This window comes from Panicum virgatum, chromosome 7N (assembly GCF_016808335.1).
Source record: "Panicum virgatum strain AP13 chromosome 7N, P.virgatum_v5, whole genome shotgun sequence".
Lineage (NCBI taxonomy): Eukaryota > Viridiplantae > Streptophyta > Magnoliopsida > Poales > Poaceae > Panicum > Panicum virgatum.
In genome coordinates this window covers 23338066-23358980 of record NC_053151.1, presented here as the reverse complement: position 1 = coordinate 23358980, position 20915 = coordinate 23338066, and the positions used below count along the sequence as shown (strand labels likewise).

Genomic DNA, 20915 nt, shown 5'->3' with positions numbered 1-20915 from the left:
CTTGCACTAGAGTGTAATGGTACACTTTCTTCGAGGTATTATCTTTGGCCTTCTGCACCTTTTGAAGCCCAAGCTCTGAAGACTTGTATTGCACAAATGCATCCCAGTGACCCCTGAGCTTTTCGAGCTCGCCGGTAAACACGGGCGTGGTCCCGGTCTTGATATATTTCTTCGTCAAAATTTTCTTGAATGATTGCAGCGGTTCGGCCATCTTGCTCAGGGTCCAGCGCTTGCATATCTCTTTTGATTCAGCTGGAACCGTGAAGTTCTTCTTAAGCTCCCGCCAGCACCATTCTTTTTCTCTCTCGGGTACCGCATCCCGTTCCTCGCTTGGATTGGAAGCTTTCCATAGCCTGAAGCTGATCGGGATGTGGTCCCTGACAATACATCCGGATTGTCTTACGAATTTTTTGGCGGCAGCTTCTGGAGCGATCGGTTCACCATCTGGACCAACTTCCGTTATTATGTACCGCCCTTCCAGTTTCTTTGTCGGGCCTTGCTTCTTTTTCTACTGCGACGATGATACTTATATAGTATTCATATACTTATATAGTATTCATATAGATTCAGATGAAAATATGATGTTCAATACAAGTAAATATAGTTGTGATATGTACATTAGCACTTTGTTCACCAGCAGCGTCATCTTGCTCTGCAGCAGCGTCATCCTGAATGGATGGTGCCTCAATTCCGTCACCGGACAAATTCAAATATATGTCGGTATTGCTGCCATCATCAGCTTGTTCGGGGGCATCTCCTTGTGCACCACCACCTTCGGCAATCATATTCAACCGAAACTGTTCGTCTTCCGCGTCTGTTTGTTGTCGTGGGTCCATCGTAACTAAAAAATGAATACAAATAACACCCCTTAAGAAAATTCTCTAAAAAATTCACATATTTGTGTTAACGCGAGTTTGCGAGCTCGAGAAGTAATATAAATGACACATTTGAATTAAGAATGAAGAATACATGTAATTAAAGTCTTTGAATGACATAATTAAATAATAAATACATGATAAATTAAAGTCTTTGAATAGATATAGTCACAGAATAAATATAAATCAATTCTACTTTACAGAATAGATATAGTCACAAGGATTCCAAAAAGTCCTTATTTGCCACGGTCGAGTAGAAGACTATGTTTGGATCGGACTTCGTTTAGCTGACGTTTCTTTGGATCGTCGTACGTTTAGATGGACGAGGATTGGATCGGACGACAACGTTTACATGGACGAGGTTTGGATCGGACGACTACGTTTACATGGAAGAGGATTGGATCGGCATACAAGTAGATGGACGAGGATCGGCATACGAGTAGATGGACAAGGATCGGACGACTACGTTTACATGGAATAGGATCGAATCGGCGTACGTTTAGCTGGACGAGGATTGGATCGGCGTACGTACAGACATACACATATACATACACATGACACATTTGAATTAAGAACGAAGAATACATGTAATTAAAGTCTTTGAATGACATAATTAAATAATAAATACATTATAAATTAAAGTCTTTGAATGACATAATTAAATAATGAATACATCGTAATAGAAATTCTCTCTAATTCTCTATTTCCTTCTCTATTTCTCTATAAATTCTCTCTAATTCTCACTATATCTCTATAAATAAAGAAAACACTATATCTATAATTGAATTCTAATAATACCTCTATAAATCAATTCTACTTAATATATAATAAAAAAAACTCTATATCTATAATTGAATTCTTATACAATCTCTATAAATCAATTCTACTTAATATATAATAAAGAAAACATTGTATTCATAATTCAATTCTAATAATATATCTATAAATCAATTCTACTTAATATATAATAAATAAAACACTATATCCATAATATATTTCTAAAAATATCTATAGGCATAATTGAATTCTAGTTAATATAAAACAGAATTACTTAAACATAAAATTTTAAAAGAAAAAGAAAATGCCAGCGGCCACAATTACACAGGGCGGGGGAAGCTAGGGCGGCGGCGGCCCTGGACGACGAGGCGGAGCTGGCGGCGCGGCAGAACGCAGCGGAGAGGGTGGCGGCGCGGCGGCGCGCAGTGGAGGCAACCGGGGGCGGCGAAGACGAGGCGGCGAAGACAAGGGCCGGCGCGCATGCAGTGGAGGCTGGGCGGCGAAGACGAGGTGGCACGGGGGAAGGTCGTCCAAGGCGGTCGGGGAGTGGAGGCGGCCCGACGGTACTCGAGCGGTGGTGGTGGGGCGACGGAGCTCGGGCGGCGCTCGGGGACGTTGGGGACGTCGACGGCGCTTGAGGACGGCGGAGCTCGGGACCGACGTCGCGATGGGGCTGTGGAGCTCAGGCGTCGGAGGTCGGCGGCACTCGGGGATGGCGCCGGCAGTGAGCAGGAGGCGCGGTGGGAGCAGGGGAGACGGCGGCGGCGCGACACAGATCAAGAACTGAGCAAGTGTTGGAGGAAGACGGAGGAAGAAGGGAGATATATGGGGGGGGTCTTTTGTCCCGGGTGGAGCCACCACTCGGGACAAAATGACCTTTTGTCCCGGGTCGTGGCTCCACCCGGGACAAAAGGTGTTTTTAGGGGGTGGAGCCACCACTCGGGACAAAATGACCTTTTGTCCCGGGTCGTGGCTCCACCCGGGACAAAAGGTGTTTTTAGGCGGGCCGGGAAAATTCCCAGCCCGCGGCCCACCTTTAGTACCGGGTGGATCTACCACCCAGAACAAAAGGGGCCCGTTTTCCCTCATTCCCGCCAAATCTTTTGTTTATTTTTGGTTCTTTTTACTTCTCTTTTAAAATAGGCTTTCATTTATTAATTCAGTTAAAAAAATTATGGTTCCAATAATTATGGAAAAAAATTTCTTATCTCTATATAGACTTGATACACGCAACAAAATTGTTTAATTTTCATTCAAGTGATTGGGTCAATAAAATTTGTAAATTTTTTGAAATCATATTTTTATGTTGACCATGCAAAAATATATTACGTGAATAAATTTTTAAAAACTTTTGCTTTTCGACAGAAAGTGGGTTCTATCATGATATTAACGTTTAAAAAATGAGTTTTACATAAAAATAAGCAATTTCATGACATTAATGAGTAGTGTGTGAGTTTATGAGATAGTGTGTGTGTTAGTGAGAGATTGTGTGTGTTAGTGAGAGAGTATAGTGTGTTAATGTGAATGTAATTTCATGGAATAAATAAAATTAGTTGAGTAATCCATATTATTGTATGAAATAAATGAAAAATGATATATATATATATAACACATAAAGATTGTCATTACTTTTGTATAGAATAATAGGAAATGATTCAATTACATGAAAGATCAGCGGTAACAGACTTTCTCTTGACAAATGTCCCTTGATTATGATCACGACGCAAGTATGGAGCATCATCATTGGCTAGCAGGATGCATGGATCATCCTTTACTTTGAAAGGTGGAATGACAACAAAGTTATTATATTCTTCTGACAAGTCTGTCTTGTCCTCCACTCCAACAATGTTTCTCTTCCCTGATAGAACTATGTGTCGCTTAGGCTCATTTTTTTGCTTGTTTATCCCCTTCTTTGGCTTACTGGACATGTTTTTAATGTAGAAAACCTGAGCGACATCTTGGGCAAGGACAAATAGCTCGTCTCTATACCCAAGATTGTTGAGATCAACTATTGTCATCCCATACTCATCTTTTGTTACCCCTCCTCCAGATAGCTTAACCCATTGGCAACGAAATGGAGGCACCTTGAAATTGGGACCGTAATCCAGCTCCCATATCTCTTCAATGTAGCCGTAATATGTGTCCTTTTTTTCCATTATTGTCCGTGGCATCCATACGGACACCGCTGTTTTGATTGGTACTCTTTTTTATCTTGGGCTATCATATAAAATGTATTACCATTTATCTCGTACCCTTGGTATGTTAAGATATTCCAAGATGGTCCCCTAGCCAATAAGAACAGTTGTTCACTTATATCTAAATTGTGCATTAGATGCTTCCGCAACCAGCTGCCGAAAGTGTTCATGTGCTCACGTGTAATCCATGCCTCAGACTTTTCCGGAAATTCGGAGAGCAGAAACTTCTTGTGTTCCTCGATATACGGGTCAACCAAGGATGATTGTTGAAGAACCGCATAATGTGCTTTTTTGAATGAGAAATCATATGTGCAGACATAAGATTTCTTTCCTAATGTACCCTTTAAATTTAGTCTCCCCTCATATCGCGATTCAGGGACCCCAATCGGTTTAAGGTCATCAATAAATTCAACACAAAAGTCAATGACCTCCTCAGTTTCGTAGGCACTAGCGATGCTTCCTTCTGGACGAGCTCAATTATGAACACATTTCTTGAGTACCCCCATGAACCTTTCGAATGGGAACATATTGTGTAGAAATATTGGTCCGAGGATATCAATCTCTTTCACAAGGTGCACTAGAAGATGTGTCATGATGTTGAAGAAAGATGGTGGAAATATCAGCTCAAAGCCAACAAGGCATTGCACCACATAGCTTCACGATGGTTAACCGGACGTTATCAGGCAGAATCCCCTGCAGCACAACTGGAAGAAGTTCGGTCATAAGCACGTGGCAGTCATGGGACTTGAGATTTATAAATTTCTTCTCTGCCAAATTTAGGATTTCTTTTATATTGGATGAGTATCCAGATGGAACCTTTATACTGCTCAAGCAGTCAAACATGCTTTCCTTCTCTTCCTTGCTAAGAGTATAGCTGGCAGGACTTAAGTATTCTCGTCCATTATCTCGCTGTTGTGGATGTAAGGCATCTCGTTCTTCCATACGTTGCAATTCTTGACGTGCTTCTTGTGTATCTTTTGTCTTTCCGTAAACTCCCAATAATACTATCAGGTTGATGCAAAGATTCTTCGTGAGGTGATCACATCAATTGCATGACGAACATGTAAGACTTCCCAATACGGTAGCTCCCAAAATATAGATTTCTTCTTCCACATGGGCGCCATTCTGTTTTCGTTCGGAACAGATTGGCTACCAGGACCCTTTCCAAAAATAACTTCTAGATCTTTTACCATGTCCAAGACGTCTTTACCACTATGGTGCATCGGTTTTGTTCGGTGGTCCGCTTGGCCTTTGAAATGCTTGCCCTTCTTTAGTACCGGATGCCTGATGGGAAGAAACCGACGATGACCCATGTATACAACCTTCTTATAGTGAGTCAACCATATATTATCGGTATTATCTAAATAGTGTGTACATGCTTTATATCCCTTGTTCTAATGTCCTGATAAGTTACTAAGAGTAGGCCAGTCATTGATCGTTACGAACAACAATGCTCGTAGGTTGAAGTTTTCCTGTTTGTATTCATCCCACATCCATACACCTTCATCGCCCCAGAGCAATAAGAGTTCTTCGACCAATGGTCTTAGGTAACATCAATGTCATTTCCTGGCTGCTTTGGGCCCGGGATAAGCACTGGCATCATGATAAACTTCCGTTTCATGCAGAGCCATGGTGGAAGATTGTAGATACAAAGAGTCACAAGCCAAGTGCCATGACCACTGCTCATCTCACCAAAAGGATTCATGCCATCCGTACTCAAACCGAACCTTATGTTTCTCGCATCCAATTCAAATTCTGGGTACGTTCTATCTATTTTTCTCCACTGCGACCCATCAGCGTGGTGTCTCAACATCGAGTCTTGCTTGCGTTCCTCTTTGTGCCATCGCATCAACTTAGCATTATCTTTATTTCTAAACAGACGCTTCAACCGTGGTATTATAGGCGAATACCACATGACCTTCGCGGGAACTCTCTTCCGGGGACGCTCCCCCTCGACATCGCCAGGATCATCTTTTCTGATCTTGTAACGCAATGCACTGCATACGGGACATGCATCCAAATTCTCGTACTCGCCTCGGTAGAGGATGCAGTCGTTGGGGCACGCATGTATCTTTTGCACTTCCAATCCTAGAGGGCAAACAAGTTGTTTGGCTTCATACTTTGTGGTAGGCAATTCGTGTCCTTAGGAAGTATTTTTTTAACAAGTTTCAGTAATTCACCAAATCCCTTGTCGGATACACCATTTGTCGCCTTCCATTGCAGCAACTCCAAGATGGTGCCAAGCTTTTTCAATCCATTTTCACAATCTGGGTACAACAACTTACGGTGGTCCTCCAACAACTTCTGGAACTTCAACCTCTCCGTTTCACTCTCACAGTCTGTCCGCACATTGTGCAGTGCCTGCCCTAGATCGTCGCTGGGATCATCTTCTGCTACATCTACTTCGGACTCTTCTATGGGAATATCGTCATCGAATGCACCGAATCCAGCATTCCCGGGAAAGTGGTCGTCAAAATCTTCTTCTTCATTGTCTTCCATAGTAACCCCCTGTTCTCCGTGCTTCGTCCAACAAATATATTTCTCCATGAAAGTAATCCTTGTTATTGTTGCAATGAACACACGGGCAGCACATAAAACCATTCTGCTAGTTTGCCTCAGCCACAGACAAAAAATAATGCATGCCTTCAATAAATTCGTTCGAACGTCGGTCAGCATTGTACATCCATTGCCGGTCCATCTGCATTTTAAATAAATCGATTTGAATTCTTTACACATATCGAATAAATAAAATATATCAAACCTAAAATAAATAAAATGTAACATAACATGAATAATTAAAAGATATGCAATATCCATCATACATCATGATTAATTAAAGGAGTACTTAATCAATTACAAAATTTAACAAAGGAGTACTCAACATGCAACTTAAAAATTCGCACAACAACACATAGGTTTTCAACCGTCCTTACGTGGGAAAGCAAAATGCTTTGACAGATTTCTTACTAGCGCAGAAGAAGATGGCGGAGATGAAACCTCCGAATTTGGTGGTGACGAACCGTAACGCCGCAACAAATCCTCAAGATCAAACGGAGGTTCCTCGCCCCTTGCCACACATTCTTTTTCCAAATAACGGAGCGCTGCCCTATGAAAAGCGATAGGTTTCTTGCACCGATGACCTACAGGAGTTGTGCCCTTCTCTCCAAAAGAACAACGATCACCCCCACCACCGCCACTCCCTCCAACTGCTGATGCCATATTTTACTGGAAAACACTTTTATTTTTCACAAAATTATAAATTCTTACAATTACAATGAAAATATTATTTACTATTACAATTACAATGATCACATTATTTACTCTTGCAAATAACAATGAAAACATATAAAAAAGATGAAATCTCTAATTAATTGAAAGAAATCTCTATAACTCCTAATTATTTTGACACCCATCGGTTCCAGGAGAACACTCTTTTCAATATCCAGAAACCCTCTAGAAGAAAAAAAAACTTTATTTTAGAAAATGTATATGTTGGTAACCTCGACCCTGCGGTGATGACACTGCCTTTCGGGGGGACACGGTGCTGTACAAGTATGTCACCAATAGGCCTGTCTCAACACCAACATTTACGGTTGATAGGAACACAACACTTGTTACAGGCAGCATGCTCGTTGATATGCTCTCAGTGCAACAACGGCCACACTGACTGTGCCAAATGCTGTGTTCGTATTAACCGCAAGTGCTGGTGTTGTGACCAGCCCATTGGTGATGTCCTTATAACGCATCGTGTATCTCCGAAATGTAGTGCCACCACCGTTGAATGGAGATTAATGACGTATACTTGTTTCGAAATAAAGATTTTTAAGCTTCTAGATGGTTTTAGTGTGAGCATGAACGAATACATCACTAGAGTGTCAAAATAATTCATTCATAATACAAAAAATTCTAATATACTCATTTAATTAATTCATTCATTAATACAAAAATCAACTATCCACAATATGGTCATATATACAAGTAAATCACATGAAGTGTCTACACTCATTCTAAAAATTTCTACTATCCACATACTCATCTAAATCTAAAAGAAAATCACACCTACATATACAATCTAAATGTCCAAGAAATGATCTAGCTACACATTTTCTCTATTTCTAAAGCATGAAATGAGCTACACAAGCCAAGGAAGAAGAGAAAAATAAGCCCCAAACCTTTAGCGCCGATGGATGAACGGGGAAATCAAAGATCTTCAAAAATGTGGGGAAGAAATGAGCAAGAACTCCCCTCTCCCGAGCGAAGAACAGCAAGAACAAGTGAGCTGAATGGCTTGGGCGGGGGGAGAGGGAAGGGGATAAGGGGAACATGGAGTTTTGTCCCGGTTGGTGCCTCCAACCGGGACAAAAAGCCCCTGTCCACCCCGCTGACCCGGCTAGCTATTGGACCCGGGATAAAAGCCACCTATTGTCCCGGGCCCAAAGGCAGCCGGGACAAATGGCCTGAAATAAAGGCCTGTTCTGTAGTAGTGTGGGTAAATATATTTAGAGTCTTCAACTATATTTCATGTGACGTTTGCTTTGAAAGAGGCAAAACAAGCTGACTCGCAACACCTAGCGTGAATAGTATATGAGATGTTTATCTTTGAGAGCTCTTTTACGATGATCGTAAAGTACTAAAGAGTACTTTCAGGTACTTTTACCTTTCATTTTTTTCTAGCCGTTGATCTATGGAAATTATTTAAAAATTTAATTAAAATAGTATTCGATCCCATTTTTTGGTACTTAGTCCTATATTTTGGAAGTATCAGGTACTTTATCTTAGGTACTTCTGGATACTTCCTACTTTCACCATCGTAGAATTTTACCAGATGAACGGCTCCTATTTTTTTCAATCATTGTAAAATTTCTCTATCTTTGAAGTTAGGTCGTTCTATTTTTTTTTGCCTATTTAAAGCTTTAATTTTAAAGTTTAACTTTGAATATGAATTTTAAATATATTTCTAAAAAAACAACTTCTAAGATATCAGGGGAACTTTATGTTTACCATTTCTAGAGGATGTTTTGGCTTCTAATTTTTGAGGCTGGTGTAATAGGTGGTAAGGATCATGGTTCTAATAGTTTCTTCACAATCCAATTTGATCTTAATATATTTTTAATTTAAAATAATATAAAATTAGAGCTTTATATTTTTAGAGTCCGATTTTTGAATTATCTAAATTAAATTTTATATAAGACTCCTTACCACCCTAGGTTCAAGTGGCCGACAGGCCTCCTTGCCCAGCCCATGAGGTATTGCGTCTTTTTTATTTTTATATTTTTCAAAAATATTTTTTACAGAAATATATTTTCAATTTCACAATTTACAGTTTTATACCCCTACCGCCCTCCAGGGGGCGGCACGGGGCCTGCCGCCCCGCAGGAGGGCGGTAGGGACTTATATGTAAATAAAAAAAATTTATTTGCGCGGAGGCCCTTAGCGGGAGCCTGCCGCCCCCTGCCGGGCGGCAGGCCCCCTGCCGCCACTCCACTGGGCGGCAGGGGGCTTGCCGCTCGGCAGGGGGGCGGCAGGCTCCCCCGCAAAATTGCAGTGGCCCATTAGATGTGTTTTAGATATGGATACAAATAAAAACTATTAATAAAGAACATGAATATGAAAAGTAACGTCCTGTAGGAAGACCCAGTAGCATCGCAACATCCTGTAGGGTCGGTGTCATCTCCCCACAAGGGAGGTGGAAGGTGTTTGTCTAAGGCCTCCATCTATCAACCAGAGCCGTCAGTAGGGACCTGTCCAGCTTTACTGAACCACTCTCAGCAAGACGATCTATAGTAAGAAGACCAGCCTCACTCAACCTGAAAAATTGAACGATCAAAGGTAAGTACATTATGTACGAAACGTATACGAAACAAACGTGTTCTTAGAAACATAATCCGACGACATATCACCTGGGCACCCATCGTGGGTCAACAGGAATAAACTCTGCTGGTGGACGTGGATGCAGCACGTTAAGTTTCACGCGCTGAACCACTGCAAGGAAGGACCGGTGCGACGAGTCTATGACTCCGTCAAGTAGAGCTAGCGTATCTTCGGCCATACCTAACACAAAAAAAATATAATTTTTCTGCATTTTCTACAATTTTTCTGTATTTTTCTACAATTTATCTTAAATTTTCATAAATTTTTCTAACATTTTCTTGCATTTCCTACAATTTTTTTACAATATATTTTAATAAATATTTTTTTCTAACATTTTCTAAATTTTTCTGCATTTTCTACAATTTATCTGAATGTTTCATATACTTTTCTAGCATTTTCTACAATTTCTGACTATTTCTCGAAATTTTTTATCGTATTAAACAACTAATCAGTACCACAAAATTAGTTGGTAAACCTAATTGGTTTTTCTAAAAACTAATCTTAATTCTACTTAAATTATATTAAAAACATTACCTAAATCGCTAAAATATCATTACTGCTGCATACACTAATTATAGAATTAAACATACAAAAAATTTAGATCGAGAAAGTTGAGAAATATTTATTACCTGCGGTTAGGATCCAAAATCCGGCAGGACTTCGCCGTTACAGCTGCCTCCCTCACCCCTCCTCTCTCCCTCCCGCTCTCTGGATGTCGTGGGAAGCAAATGAGGGGGGAGGGGGGAGAGAAGCCTTTATACAATGTGGGGGAGCCTGCCGCCCCCCTGCCGGGCGGCAGGGGGCCTGCAGACCGGCAAGGGGGCGGCAGGCTCCCGCCAAGGGCCTCCGCGCAAATAATTTTTTTTATTTACATATAAGTCCCTATCGCCCTCGTGCAGGGCGGCAGGCCCCTGTCGCCTCCCTGGAGGGCGGTAGGGGTATAAAACTTTAAATTGTGAAATTGAAAATATATTTCTGTAAAAAATATTTTTGAAAAATATAAAAATAAAAAAGACGCATGAGGTATTGGCCGAGACCAACGGGCTGAATCACGCAAGCAGGCCCTCGCCGGAACGACCAAGTCGTTGAAGCCCGAACCTCTCCACTCACTCAAGCCGTGTGCTCCGTCACCGCGAGGCACCACCGCCGGCGCCGCCATCGCGCGGATGGCTGCTTCCGCCGGCGCAACGACTCCGGAGGCAACTTCGCCGTTCTCCGAGGACCGGAGGGAGCGGATCATCATCCCGGTCGCCGCCGCCGGTGAGCCGCCCCCCGTCCCAACCCTCTTTTACGTTTTCTTGGAGCTGGTGCTAGCCTGGGCAGGCGTCCCTGATCCGGCGGGTCTTGTCGGTTTGGTTGGCTGTGCAGGGGTGGTCGGAGCAGCGTTCGGGCTGCTGTCGCGGCACCGGGCGCGCCTTGGCGCCGCCCGCGCTGCTGTCACCTACGCCGCTAACCTTGCCATCGTCGCCGGGTGCTACGGAGGTGAGGTCTCTGTTCTTGCAAGGCTTGCGACTTATACACAGAATTAATTTGTTCAGTCGGTTCTGGTATGAGCCAAGATCAGTTTTTTTGTCATTGTAAGTTAAGCACTACAATTTCATTGCGTATGTGTAGTAGAATTTCTTCACATGATTTTATGCTTCCTTGTGTGGGAGGGATAACCGGAGAAATTTTCCACTTCAACATCTCTTGAAGAAGTTGTGGTAGTTATGGTTAAGACTATTATGGACATTTACAGTGCCTGCAGGCTCTTGGATGTCAGTTGTGGGAACTTTGGCAGATCTAGATTAGTGAAAGTTAAGTTGACTGGTGTGTGTTTGCTCAAAATGACAGAAGTAGGGAAATGCCTGGTAACTTACCAGGCATGGTAACTTGTAAATTTCTGAGGTAGCTGTAGTTTTTATGCTATGTAATGGTCTATGGTTTGTCTGGCACAGGCTTGCCTCAAGCTACGTTTTATGTATGGCATTCAGTCTTGTCACAAGAACAACCTTTCATCTATTTGCATTTATTGTCATCACAGGGGCATAGAAAATGGAGTTAAGCATGCCTATCTTTTTTAAGAAGACAGTAAAAGCCCCTCAAAAAAACAAACAAACAAGACATTTAAGGCCCAAATGTTTTATATGATGGTTTCAGTTTTCAGAAAAAGGAAGCTAACAGTTGATCCATTGATCAAGATAAAAGAGGAGTATGCAGTTGCAATTTTCATGGGTAGATGTGACATCTTTCAGTAAAACATTTATGTTTGTTGCCTTCCAGGAGCACGTGAACTCGCAAGAGATGCTCGAGCCACAACACCCGATGATCCCATGAATTCTGTTGTTGGTGGGCTAGCAAGTGGAGCTGTTCTCGGTCGAATACAAGGTTGATTACTAGATCAAAAACCATCCTTCATACTTGAAAGTTTTCCAGACCAAGTGTTACAGTGAGAAGTATTTCTAGTATTGCTCAGTTAACCATGTCACTTAGGTTTGTCTGGATAGTGGGGACAAACTTTACAGTCTAAACCACTTGTCAAAGTTATTGAGATAATGGTCTTTCATAATGGTCAGTTCTTTTTTAAAAAATTCAGGTGTAGCTAAACAATATTTTAAGCTTAACTTAACTGTGCATATTCATAGGTGACCAAAACAGACAGCCCGTTCGGATGGCTGGGCTGGTGGTTGGGCACTGTTCCAGCTGGTAGGCACAGTTCCAGCTGGAAAGGGCGGCTGCCAGCAAGCCCAGCCGGTGGAGGCAGCCCAGCCAACCGTTTCTACCCATCTGAACAGGGTGAAAGTTGTAGCACTGGATTCTCTAGTTCAAGGAAGGTTGTAGAAATAGAAAGAAGCATGCTCACATCATACATCATGGGCATGTGTACATATATGTTAATGTGGGGTGCATGTGTACCCTTAAGGCTGCTATTACCAAATTTAAGTGTCCTCAAATGCTCAGTAAGGTGCATAATTGACTAGTATTTAGTTTACATCTACTTGAGTCCCAATTCGTGGGTAAGGAGGCAACAGCCAGCCATGACTAATCCTGATAACTTTCAATAATTTCGTATGGGGATATCTTATCCATAGCTTACAGGATGTGAGATACTAGTAAGTAGATGGTATACTACACACAGGGAAGATTTTGAATTGGTCATGCTTAGGCACGGTTCGGTAAGGATTGGCCTTGATTTGGGACCACAGTAATTTTTTTGTTGAATTCCAATCCAGTGTGACTTCCTGGTTTTAAGTTAAATATTAGTGTATGATAACAATGCTGTTGCAATGGCTCGTCTTTATTGGTCACTGTCAATCTGCCTACTTTAACTTTATTACTTGTTAGCATTCTTGTTCTGAACTTGCTAAAACCCAATTCCTCCACTATTTAGCAATCAGCTGAATTTCGAAATATTCTTCCAATTTTATCTGTATTCTGGAAGTTGAAGGATTGCAACAGAATCTGCTCTCATGTGTTGGTATTTTGTCACCTATTATTTTCAGTGACAGATGATTGGAGCTCTATCTAAACTTATGTATGTGCCATGGTTTTTAAGGTGGTAAGGCGAAGCGTGGCGACCCACCCCCTTCCGGACGCCTAGGCGAGTAAGGCGCGCGGCGAGGCGACGCCATACTATATATCATAATCTAGGATGAAGTGCATAAACCTACCTTGTTGCTGTCAAGTCTGAAACCGAGAGTAGCAAGTAGCAAAACTAAGCAAAATGCAGTAAGATGCAATCACATGAATCAATCATAATAGATGCAGTGGAGCAGAGCAGCCAATGTTGTTTGCCTCCTAACGCAAGAAGCACAGCAGAACAGAGCAGAGCAGAGTATGTCCAAGCAGGAAGCAGAGCAGAACAGAGCAGAGCAGAGGAATGGAGAGGAAGAGGTATGTGCACTGTGAGCAGACCGGGAGGACAAGGAGGCGGAGCGGAAGACAGAGCAGAAGGGGAACGAGTCGACGAGCACCTGGATCTAGATGTGGGCGGACTGGATTGGTTGCAGCAGAAGGGATGGGAGCCGCCAGACCAAGGTGCGGGCGCACCTGGGCTGAGGCCACGCGCCGCCGGTGAGGATTCCAGGTGCGGCAACCCTTTCTCCTTCCCTCTCTCTGAATCCGCCCTCCCTCTGTCTTCCAGGTGCCGGCGGGCCTGCGCCCTCTTCTTCCCTTCTCTCGTTCTTAATCCTGCTGGCGGGAAGTTAGGCGCACGGATTTCACCCGCACGCCCCGACTCTCCCGATTCCCCGCGCGCGCATCTCTCTCGCGCGCCCACTCGTTTTCACCCGCGCGCGTCCCTCGTCAAATCGCCGTGCGGCGCCCGACTTTCTGAAAATCGACACCATGCCCGCCTAGGCGACGACTCCGGATGCCATACTGTCGTGGGATTTCTGGGGTACCCATAGCCGGGTGGCGGAACGCACCCGCCTATTCCCAGAGAAGGAGTACTCGGGAAGGTACTAGGCGATTGGGCTAATCTAGCTCTGAGTCAAGCACATAAGAACACACGATCTAGAGTGGTTCGGGCCGCCGGAGCGTAATACCCTACATCCACTGGGAGAGGTATTGATCTTGGTTGTGTATGAACCTATCCTCAGCCGGGTCTTGGCTTTTTGCCAGCCTGAGTTTTCTTCTAGCGAACGCCCCCCTTTTATATGACCAAGGGGTGCGGATACATAGGACGTTGATGCCCCGACAGGTGGGCCCAACGTGACTGTGCAGCGTACTGCGCAGAGTAATTAAATGGCTACAGTGGTTGCGAATCTTTCCTCCGATATGCTTCCATGCTTTGCTGACCCTCTGACGAAGGGAGGTCTTCTCTTGTCCCGTCAGCAAGGTGCCCGTTGGGGGAACGTAGCTTGCGGCGTGACCTGTTGAGGCTATTATGTAGGCGTCATAATGGGTGAAGCCGAGCCGTCGTATCCATCTGTTATTGCAGACTGGCAGGCGCGGTGTGGGCGGCGCCAGCAGCTCCACTATGCATCTTGGTAATACGCGATCAATAGTGCCCCCTGGTCAAAGAATCGCCTCGGCTTCTGCTACATCAATGCGGACGTCCTCCTATCGCAATGAATGTAGTGGTAGGTGAGCCTTAATATGGAGACCAAGCGGCCTTATATACGTGTCTGTGCTTGCAGACACGTGGCGGCTCCGGACCACCCCGAGGCGGGGTGTCGATTCCTTCCCTTGGTGAGGGGTCCGGTTACTATACAGGGGTCCGGGACCCCATTGGGGGTCCGGGATTCCCTGGGGATCCGGACCTCCATGGGGGGTCCGGGATTCCCTGGGGATCCGGACCTCCATGGGAGGTCCGGAGCCTCCGGCTGTTCGGGCTGAGCGCCTGCTTCTTCCGGGAACACGTGGTGCTCCCGGAACTAAGCAGGGGACGGGTCCGGGACCGTTGTCGGGCGAACCGGGCTCCGGACCGCAGGTGTCCGGCTGCTGGACGTAGTTAAGGATAACTACAAGGCTCTTACCTAGACACAGCAAGAGGGAGTACCCCAGTCCTGGGGTACCGACACATACGCACAAGATTCATGGCGCCTTGGACGCCGCGATTTTTTTTCCGCCTGGACGACTAGGCGACGACTAGGCGACGCCTAGTCGACGCCTTAAAAACCATGGTATGTGCTTATTCCAGAAGTTTCAGTGTTTCCCAGTTTTAGATTTCAATGTTCCAAAAGAGAATTTGCTTTTGAATTGCTGATGTAGAAATGCACTGGCTCCTTTGAATCTCATTTTCTAAATGGGATCCCTCAGCATCTATTGATAGAGTTGCTGAAAATGATTCTTTCGTCCTTCTGTGACTGCAGGTGGACACTTCGGAGCAGTGAAATATGCAGTCACCTTTGCAGCTGCTGGTACCGCGTTGGATTATGCTGCGCTGAAGCTGGCCCCTGAGTGGCATGCATGGAAAGAACAATTCTCTGGAAGGAAAGACTGGTTTACACTACCTGAGTGGTCACCGATCCAAGTGTTGGATGAGGAAGCTTTGGCTAAGAAAAAAGCTCGAGACGAGAAGTTGTTTGCCATGTTATCTAGTCGTCCGACTAATCGCGATTAGTCGGACTTATCGGTCCGGTGACCCCGATAAGGGACACCGAGTAGGTCTGGGTGACTAGTTTTCTAGTCATCCGACTAGTCGTCGACTAGTCGCGATTAGTCGCATGATCAGGTTGGAAAAGATTAGACTTGAGATTGTTTTGTGGGCTGTTTGAGTTGTGGGCCTCGGCCGGTGATGGCCTGGCAAGGTGGCCCATTAGGTTTTTGGTATATAGAGGCTGAGAGACAGAAATATGGACTAGGAATATGGACTATGGGACAGGAATACAGAGTTCTGGACAGTTTACAAATCATCTCTCACAAATAAGTGAAAAATTGACCATTATTGTTGCCTTCATACTTGCTTTTTATTAAGTAATATGTAGTACATATATCATATCGGTCCTGGGACACATAGGACGACTAGGCAGATGACTAGGACCGACTAAGCTCAACTAATCGGCCTGATCGACGACTAATCGCGACTAGTCGTCTGATCGGTCCCATGGCAACTAGGTTCGACTAGACGATTTGAATACATGGGTTGTTTGCTCAGCGAGCACTGGGTAAACTTGACAAGGAGGATCCCTAGATACACTGCATTTTGGAGAACCACATAGGCGCTATATCTTTTTTTGTCTCTGGAACCATAGAGAAGATCTGTATTTTTCCTTTTCCTGTACTTTGGGCGTTTGAGGAATGGGGATGTACTTCCAGGTTTGGACGGCCAAAAACATCTTGCAAATGCTTGTACTCCGTTAATCCTTGTGCGGCTTCCACCTTTTTCTTTTTGAGTGGATTTGCACATAGAATGAGAAAACGCACTGTATAAAACTTTTTTTATATGTAATTTTTCAGCACAAATGTGAACGATATCCGTTAATCTTCAAAATGATTTTTTTGAATTTATATATTTTCATCTCCGAAATCCCAGATACGTAATTTTGTGAATTTTAAAATGATCACCAGAACAGGGAAATGTGAATTTTTTAAGCTTGTGCAGTGTGCTGACAGAAGATAATCTTTGTTGATCAATCGGCTACACATTTGTCATTGTGCCCAAATCACTGTATCGAGGAAAGAAAAAGGTCTAAATATTTTTGTGGAGGACCTGCGTATTAGTAACGGCCCATTTGTCTCGGCCCAAGAGCCCACCAAACAGGCCTAGGGTTTCCTCGCTCCCACGGGGTTTTAGCACCCACATATATAAGCCGCAAGCCGCCGCCTCCCTACCCGCTTCGACCTCCATTTTTCATCCCCTCACCCGCCGCCGGAAGCCCGGCTCGCTAATCGCCATGGGTAAGCACCTTCGCGATGCTCGACGGCGTCCCTGGTCGCGAGTTCCATGCCGTTCCTGGTCGCGCGGTCCCTGCCGGATCTGACCTTTCGTTCTACCGATGGCAGCCCGGATCAAGGTGCACGAGCTGCGGGGGAAGAACAAGGCGGAGCTGCAGGCGCAGCTCAAGGAGTTCAAGTCGGAGCTCTCCCTCCTCCGCGTCGCCAAGGTCACCGGCGGCGCCCCCAACAAGCTCTCCAAGATGTGCGTGCTTGATGGCTCCCTGACCCTCGTCCCTCTTCTTTGTTTCTATCTCCCCGGGCTCGCGGCGAACTGAAACCGAGGCTTGGATCCGTTGCTTCTTTTCTCTTGCAGCAAGGTGGTGCGCACCTCCATCGCGCGCGTGCTCACCGTGATCTCGCAGAAGCAGAAGGCGGCGCTGCGGGAGGCGTACAAGAAAAAGAAGCTGCTCCCGCTCGACCTCCGCCCCAAGAAGACCCGCGCCATCCGCAGGCGCCTCACCAAGCACCAGGTATACACGCCGTGCCCACCTCTACTTCCCGCATCTTCTACGCGTATTTTTTTGCTCCCTTGTTGAAACTTCGATCTGGATAAGTTGATGCGGTGCGATTAGCTCAGTTGCTCATTACTGGATGTGCTGTTTCTTGAAATCGTTGAATGATGCAAATGTAGGTAAAAATTGTCATCCCTGTATAAAGATTGAACGGACATCCTTTACAAAAATATGTTGATGCAAGTGTCGTTTGGGAATTTGGTGTTTAGTCTGTATAAAGATTGAATCATGGTTAAAGCAACATTCTGAATTTATGTGTGGTGTATTTGCTAGTTATTTCCCAGTGATTTGGTTCCACGGTTGTGTTCCTGCTGTCTCCAAATTGACTGTGGTTAGATTTGTGATATTATAGTTTTAAAATGATTTTGTTCCTGCTGTTCTAGCACTGATGTGATGTTTTTAATTGTATGATATGGTGAAATGCTAGGTAGCTTGAATATTTTCTTGGTGTGAACTTAGCGCAATTGTAAGGTTCAACCCTTAAATCTGATGTTTACCTTTCAACACTAGTCTAAAAGCAGATGGTTGCTTCAGAGTGGAGGCAAACTAGCATTAGCATTACATCTATACATGGTTATATGATTATTGGGGCTTCCTGTCTTGTATTAACTAAAATTCCTGTTCTTAGTGAATTGGTAAGCAAAAAAGACCGTTTTCTGTTGCTTTTGCGATTGGATAGTGTCATAGACTCATAGGTCCTAGTCAATGTATGGTTTCTGCAAAATGACGTGTCCAAAGCCTCCATAAAGTAGGTTGTACGCTCAACCTAGGGTTGTCTTTCCTTTGGCAATTTAGCTGTAAGAATTTTGAATTCCTGTAGCGATCATGCATGGGGTCTTCAGTGATTATTGTGGAACTGATATTTTCATGTTGAACTGATACTAAAGTTCTTGATTATTGTGGGCTTACATGCATGGGGTCTTCAGTTATTGTTATAATGTCCACTGAACTATCTGGTCAGTTAGATATCGATTTTCTTTGCAGTAAGATGGAGCCGCATTTGCACGGCATCATCTGTAGGGCAACTACTTTGTTCATTTAATTTCAGTTTGTTGACATGTGTTTTTTTGTCTTCCAGCTCTCTTTGAAGACCGAGAGGGAGAAGAAGCGTGAGAAGTATTTCCCCATGAGGAAGTATGCTATCAAGGCCTAGATTAGTGAAAGTGAACATGTTTTACCCTTGTCAAGTTTTGCCGAGAAGTTACCAGAATTTGATGTATCGCACATCTATTGTCATCTAAGTACAATGTAGCTGATCAACTATGTGATGAAAATGTGTACTATTTGCTTGGTAACATATGCTGGCTATTGTTAGTTTTGCTTCCACTTGATTCTCGTCTGCTTTACTGCAGCTTGATATTTGAATCTCTGTTTTGAAGATGATTACTCATTTGGGGCTTGTTTGGATCCCTTGTTCGTTTTAAGCTTATACTAGCACTTGGGCATTCTAATGCACTAATGCTTGCAGTGACCAACCATTTCAAGCATCTCACAGATTCGGTCAGTCGGGATTGGTCCCAATGCTAGTATGATGACCTTCGCTGCTTTTGTTCTCCAGCTTTCTTCAGATCTAGGAATTGGTGTAACAGCACATTTGGTTGGTCCGAATTGATGACTGGTTTAGAGTTTTGAGTGTTGATTCTCATGGCGAGAGATGAAAATTGGCGCCATCTATCATACACTTACGGTATAATTTCGCACTTGCAAACCATCATAAATTTTCTTAAGCTCCCAACTGTTCTTTCCAAAAGTGAACAAGGGAACGGACTAAAATCAAATTTTCAAGAGAACTGCTCTCAGATGCATAGTTGAGAGAGAGAGAGACACACGACTGCCTTTCTTGTTTATGTGGTCTCACACAAGTATTTAGAAGTAGGGATGCCACTCCCTCCAGTTATCGAGTAAACAGTTTTTTTGGAAGTGATTTTTTTTAGAAGCTAGCTGCCCTGAAAATTGGCTGTTCATATAATCTTCTTGCAGGAGAATGTGATAGTTTGGCAACCTGCCAACCTGATCTGTGCTAAGTGTATAATGACATACTCCTATAGGCGCTTAAAGTCAATATTAAAATTTGTCCCCACATAAAATTCATTATGGATTAAACATTAAGTTCATGGCAAATTTTTTGAACCAAGTTTCATGACTACAAATTATAAGCAAAAACTAGGGGGTCTAGCTTCTGCAATGCAATGCAGACACGGTTGGGACGTGTTATTAGAGCATCTCCAAGAGTTTGCCATATTTTACTTGGCATATCTTGTGTTTTGCCAACTTCTAAAAAAATATGCCAAGTAAAAAAAGAGCTTATCTCCAACAGTTTGGCATAATTCACTTGTCAAATTCAGATCTAAGAGCATCTCCAAGAGTTTGCCATATTTTACTTGGCATATCTTGTATTTTGCCAACTTCTAAAAAGATATGCCAAGTAAAAAAAGAGCTTATCTCCAACAATTTGGCATAATTCACTTGCCAAATCCAGATCTAACTTACATCAGGAACCCTGATGTAGAAACAAAATTATATTTATGCCCTTCCACCTCTTGAAAACTTAAATCAGGAACCCTTCTCTGTTATTTATTTCTTTTTTCACCCTCCCACCTGACTAGAAACCACGATGCCAACCGCGCGCCGCGCGCGTATATTTACGCGCTAGAGGCTGGTTTTTCCCAAGTTGCCAAAAATTGCCAAGTCTTTTGCCAAACTGTTGGAGGAGTATTTTTAACGTTTTTGCCAAAAATCAAAGATGACAACTCGATTTGCCAAACTGCTGGAGATGCTCTAACTTACATCAGGAACCCTGAGAGAGAAACAAAATTATATTTATGCCCTTCCACCTCTTGAAAACTTAAATCAAGAACCCTCCTCTGTTATTTATTTCTTTTTTCACCCTCCCACCTGACTAGAAACCACGATGCCAACCGCGCGCCGCGCGCGTATATTTACGCGCTGGAGGCTGGTTTTTCCCAAGTTGCCAAAAATTGCCAAGTCTTTTGCCAAAATATTGGAGGAGTATTTTTAACGTTTTTGCTAAAAATCAAAGATGGCAACTCGATTTGCCAAACTGCTGGAGATGCTCTTACGTGATCGTGCTCGATCTCTGCCATGCTTTTGTGGCAATATACAGATAAGGACTTGATAAAATTATGACAATATATATTGTTTAGTAATTATGACAAACTTTGAAAAAATATTCGAAAGGACAACTTTGATTAGAAACAATATTTATGATAATATATTAAACTAAATGAAAATAGTCAAATTTTAATACTTTCATGATGAATCCAATAATGTCAATCTTTTCTGTCACATTTGTATATATAGAA

At 43.4% G+C, this 20915-nt stretch overlaps 1 protein-coding gene across 4 annotated transcripts; it reads left to right on the top strand.

Moving 5' to 3' along the window:
- Positions 1 to 9065: 9065 nt before the first annotated feature.
- On the top strand, positions 9066 to 18927 carry LOC120682496 (60S ribosomal protein L35-2). 4 transcript variants are annotated; one of them, XM_039964448.1, is made up of 6 exons: positions 10974 to 10978; positions 16961 to 16966; positions 17007 to 17041; positions 17147 to 17282; positions 17394 to 17550; positions 18671 to 18927. In XM_039964448.1, exons 3-6 carry the CDS (start codon positions 17038 to 17040, stop codon positions 18743 to 18745), a joined length of 372 nt encoding a protein of 123 aa, XP_039820382.1. In that variant the 5' UTR covers positions 10974 to 10978; positions 16961 to 16966; positions 17007 to 17037; the 3' UTR covers positions 18746 to 18927. The 4 variants fall into 4 exon arrangements, with proteins under 4 accessions (XP_039820383.1, XP_039820381.1, XP_039820380.1 ...); XM_039964449.1 differs by lacking the exons at positions 16961 to 16966; positions 17007 to 17041; positions 17147 to 17282; positions 17394 to 17550; positions 18671 to 18927 and adding exons at positions 9066 to 9093; positions 11087 to 11200; positions 11981 to 12085; positions 13254 to 14453 and having other exon boundaries at positions 10742 to 10978; XM_039964447.1 differs by lacking the exons at positions 16961 to 16966; positions 17007 to 17041; positions 17147 to 17282; positions 17394 to 17550; positions 18671 to 18927 and adding exons at positions 9066 to 9093; positions 11087 to 11200; positions 11981 to 12085; positions 12343 to 13235 and having other exon boundaries at positions 10742 to 10978.
- Positions 18928 to 20915: the final 1988 nt, after the last annotated feature.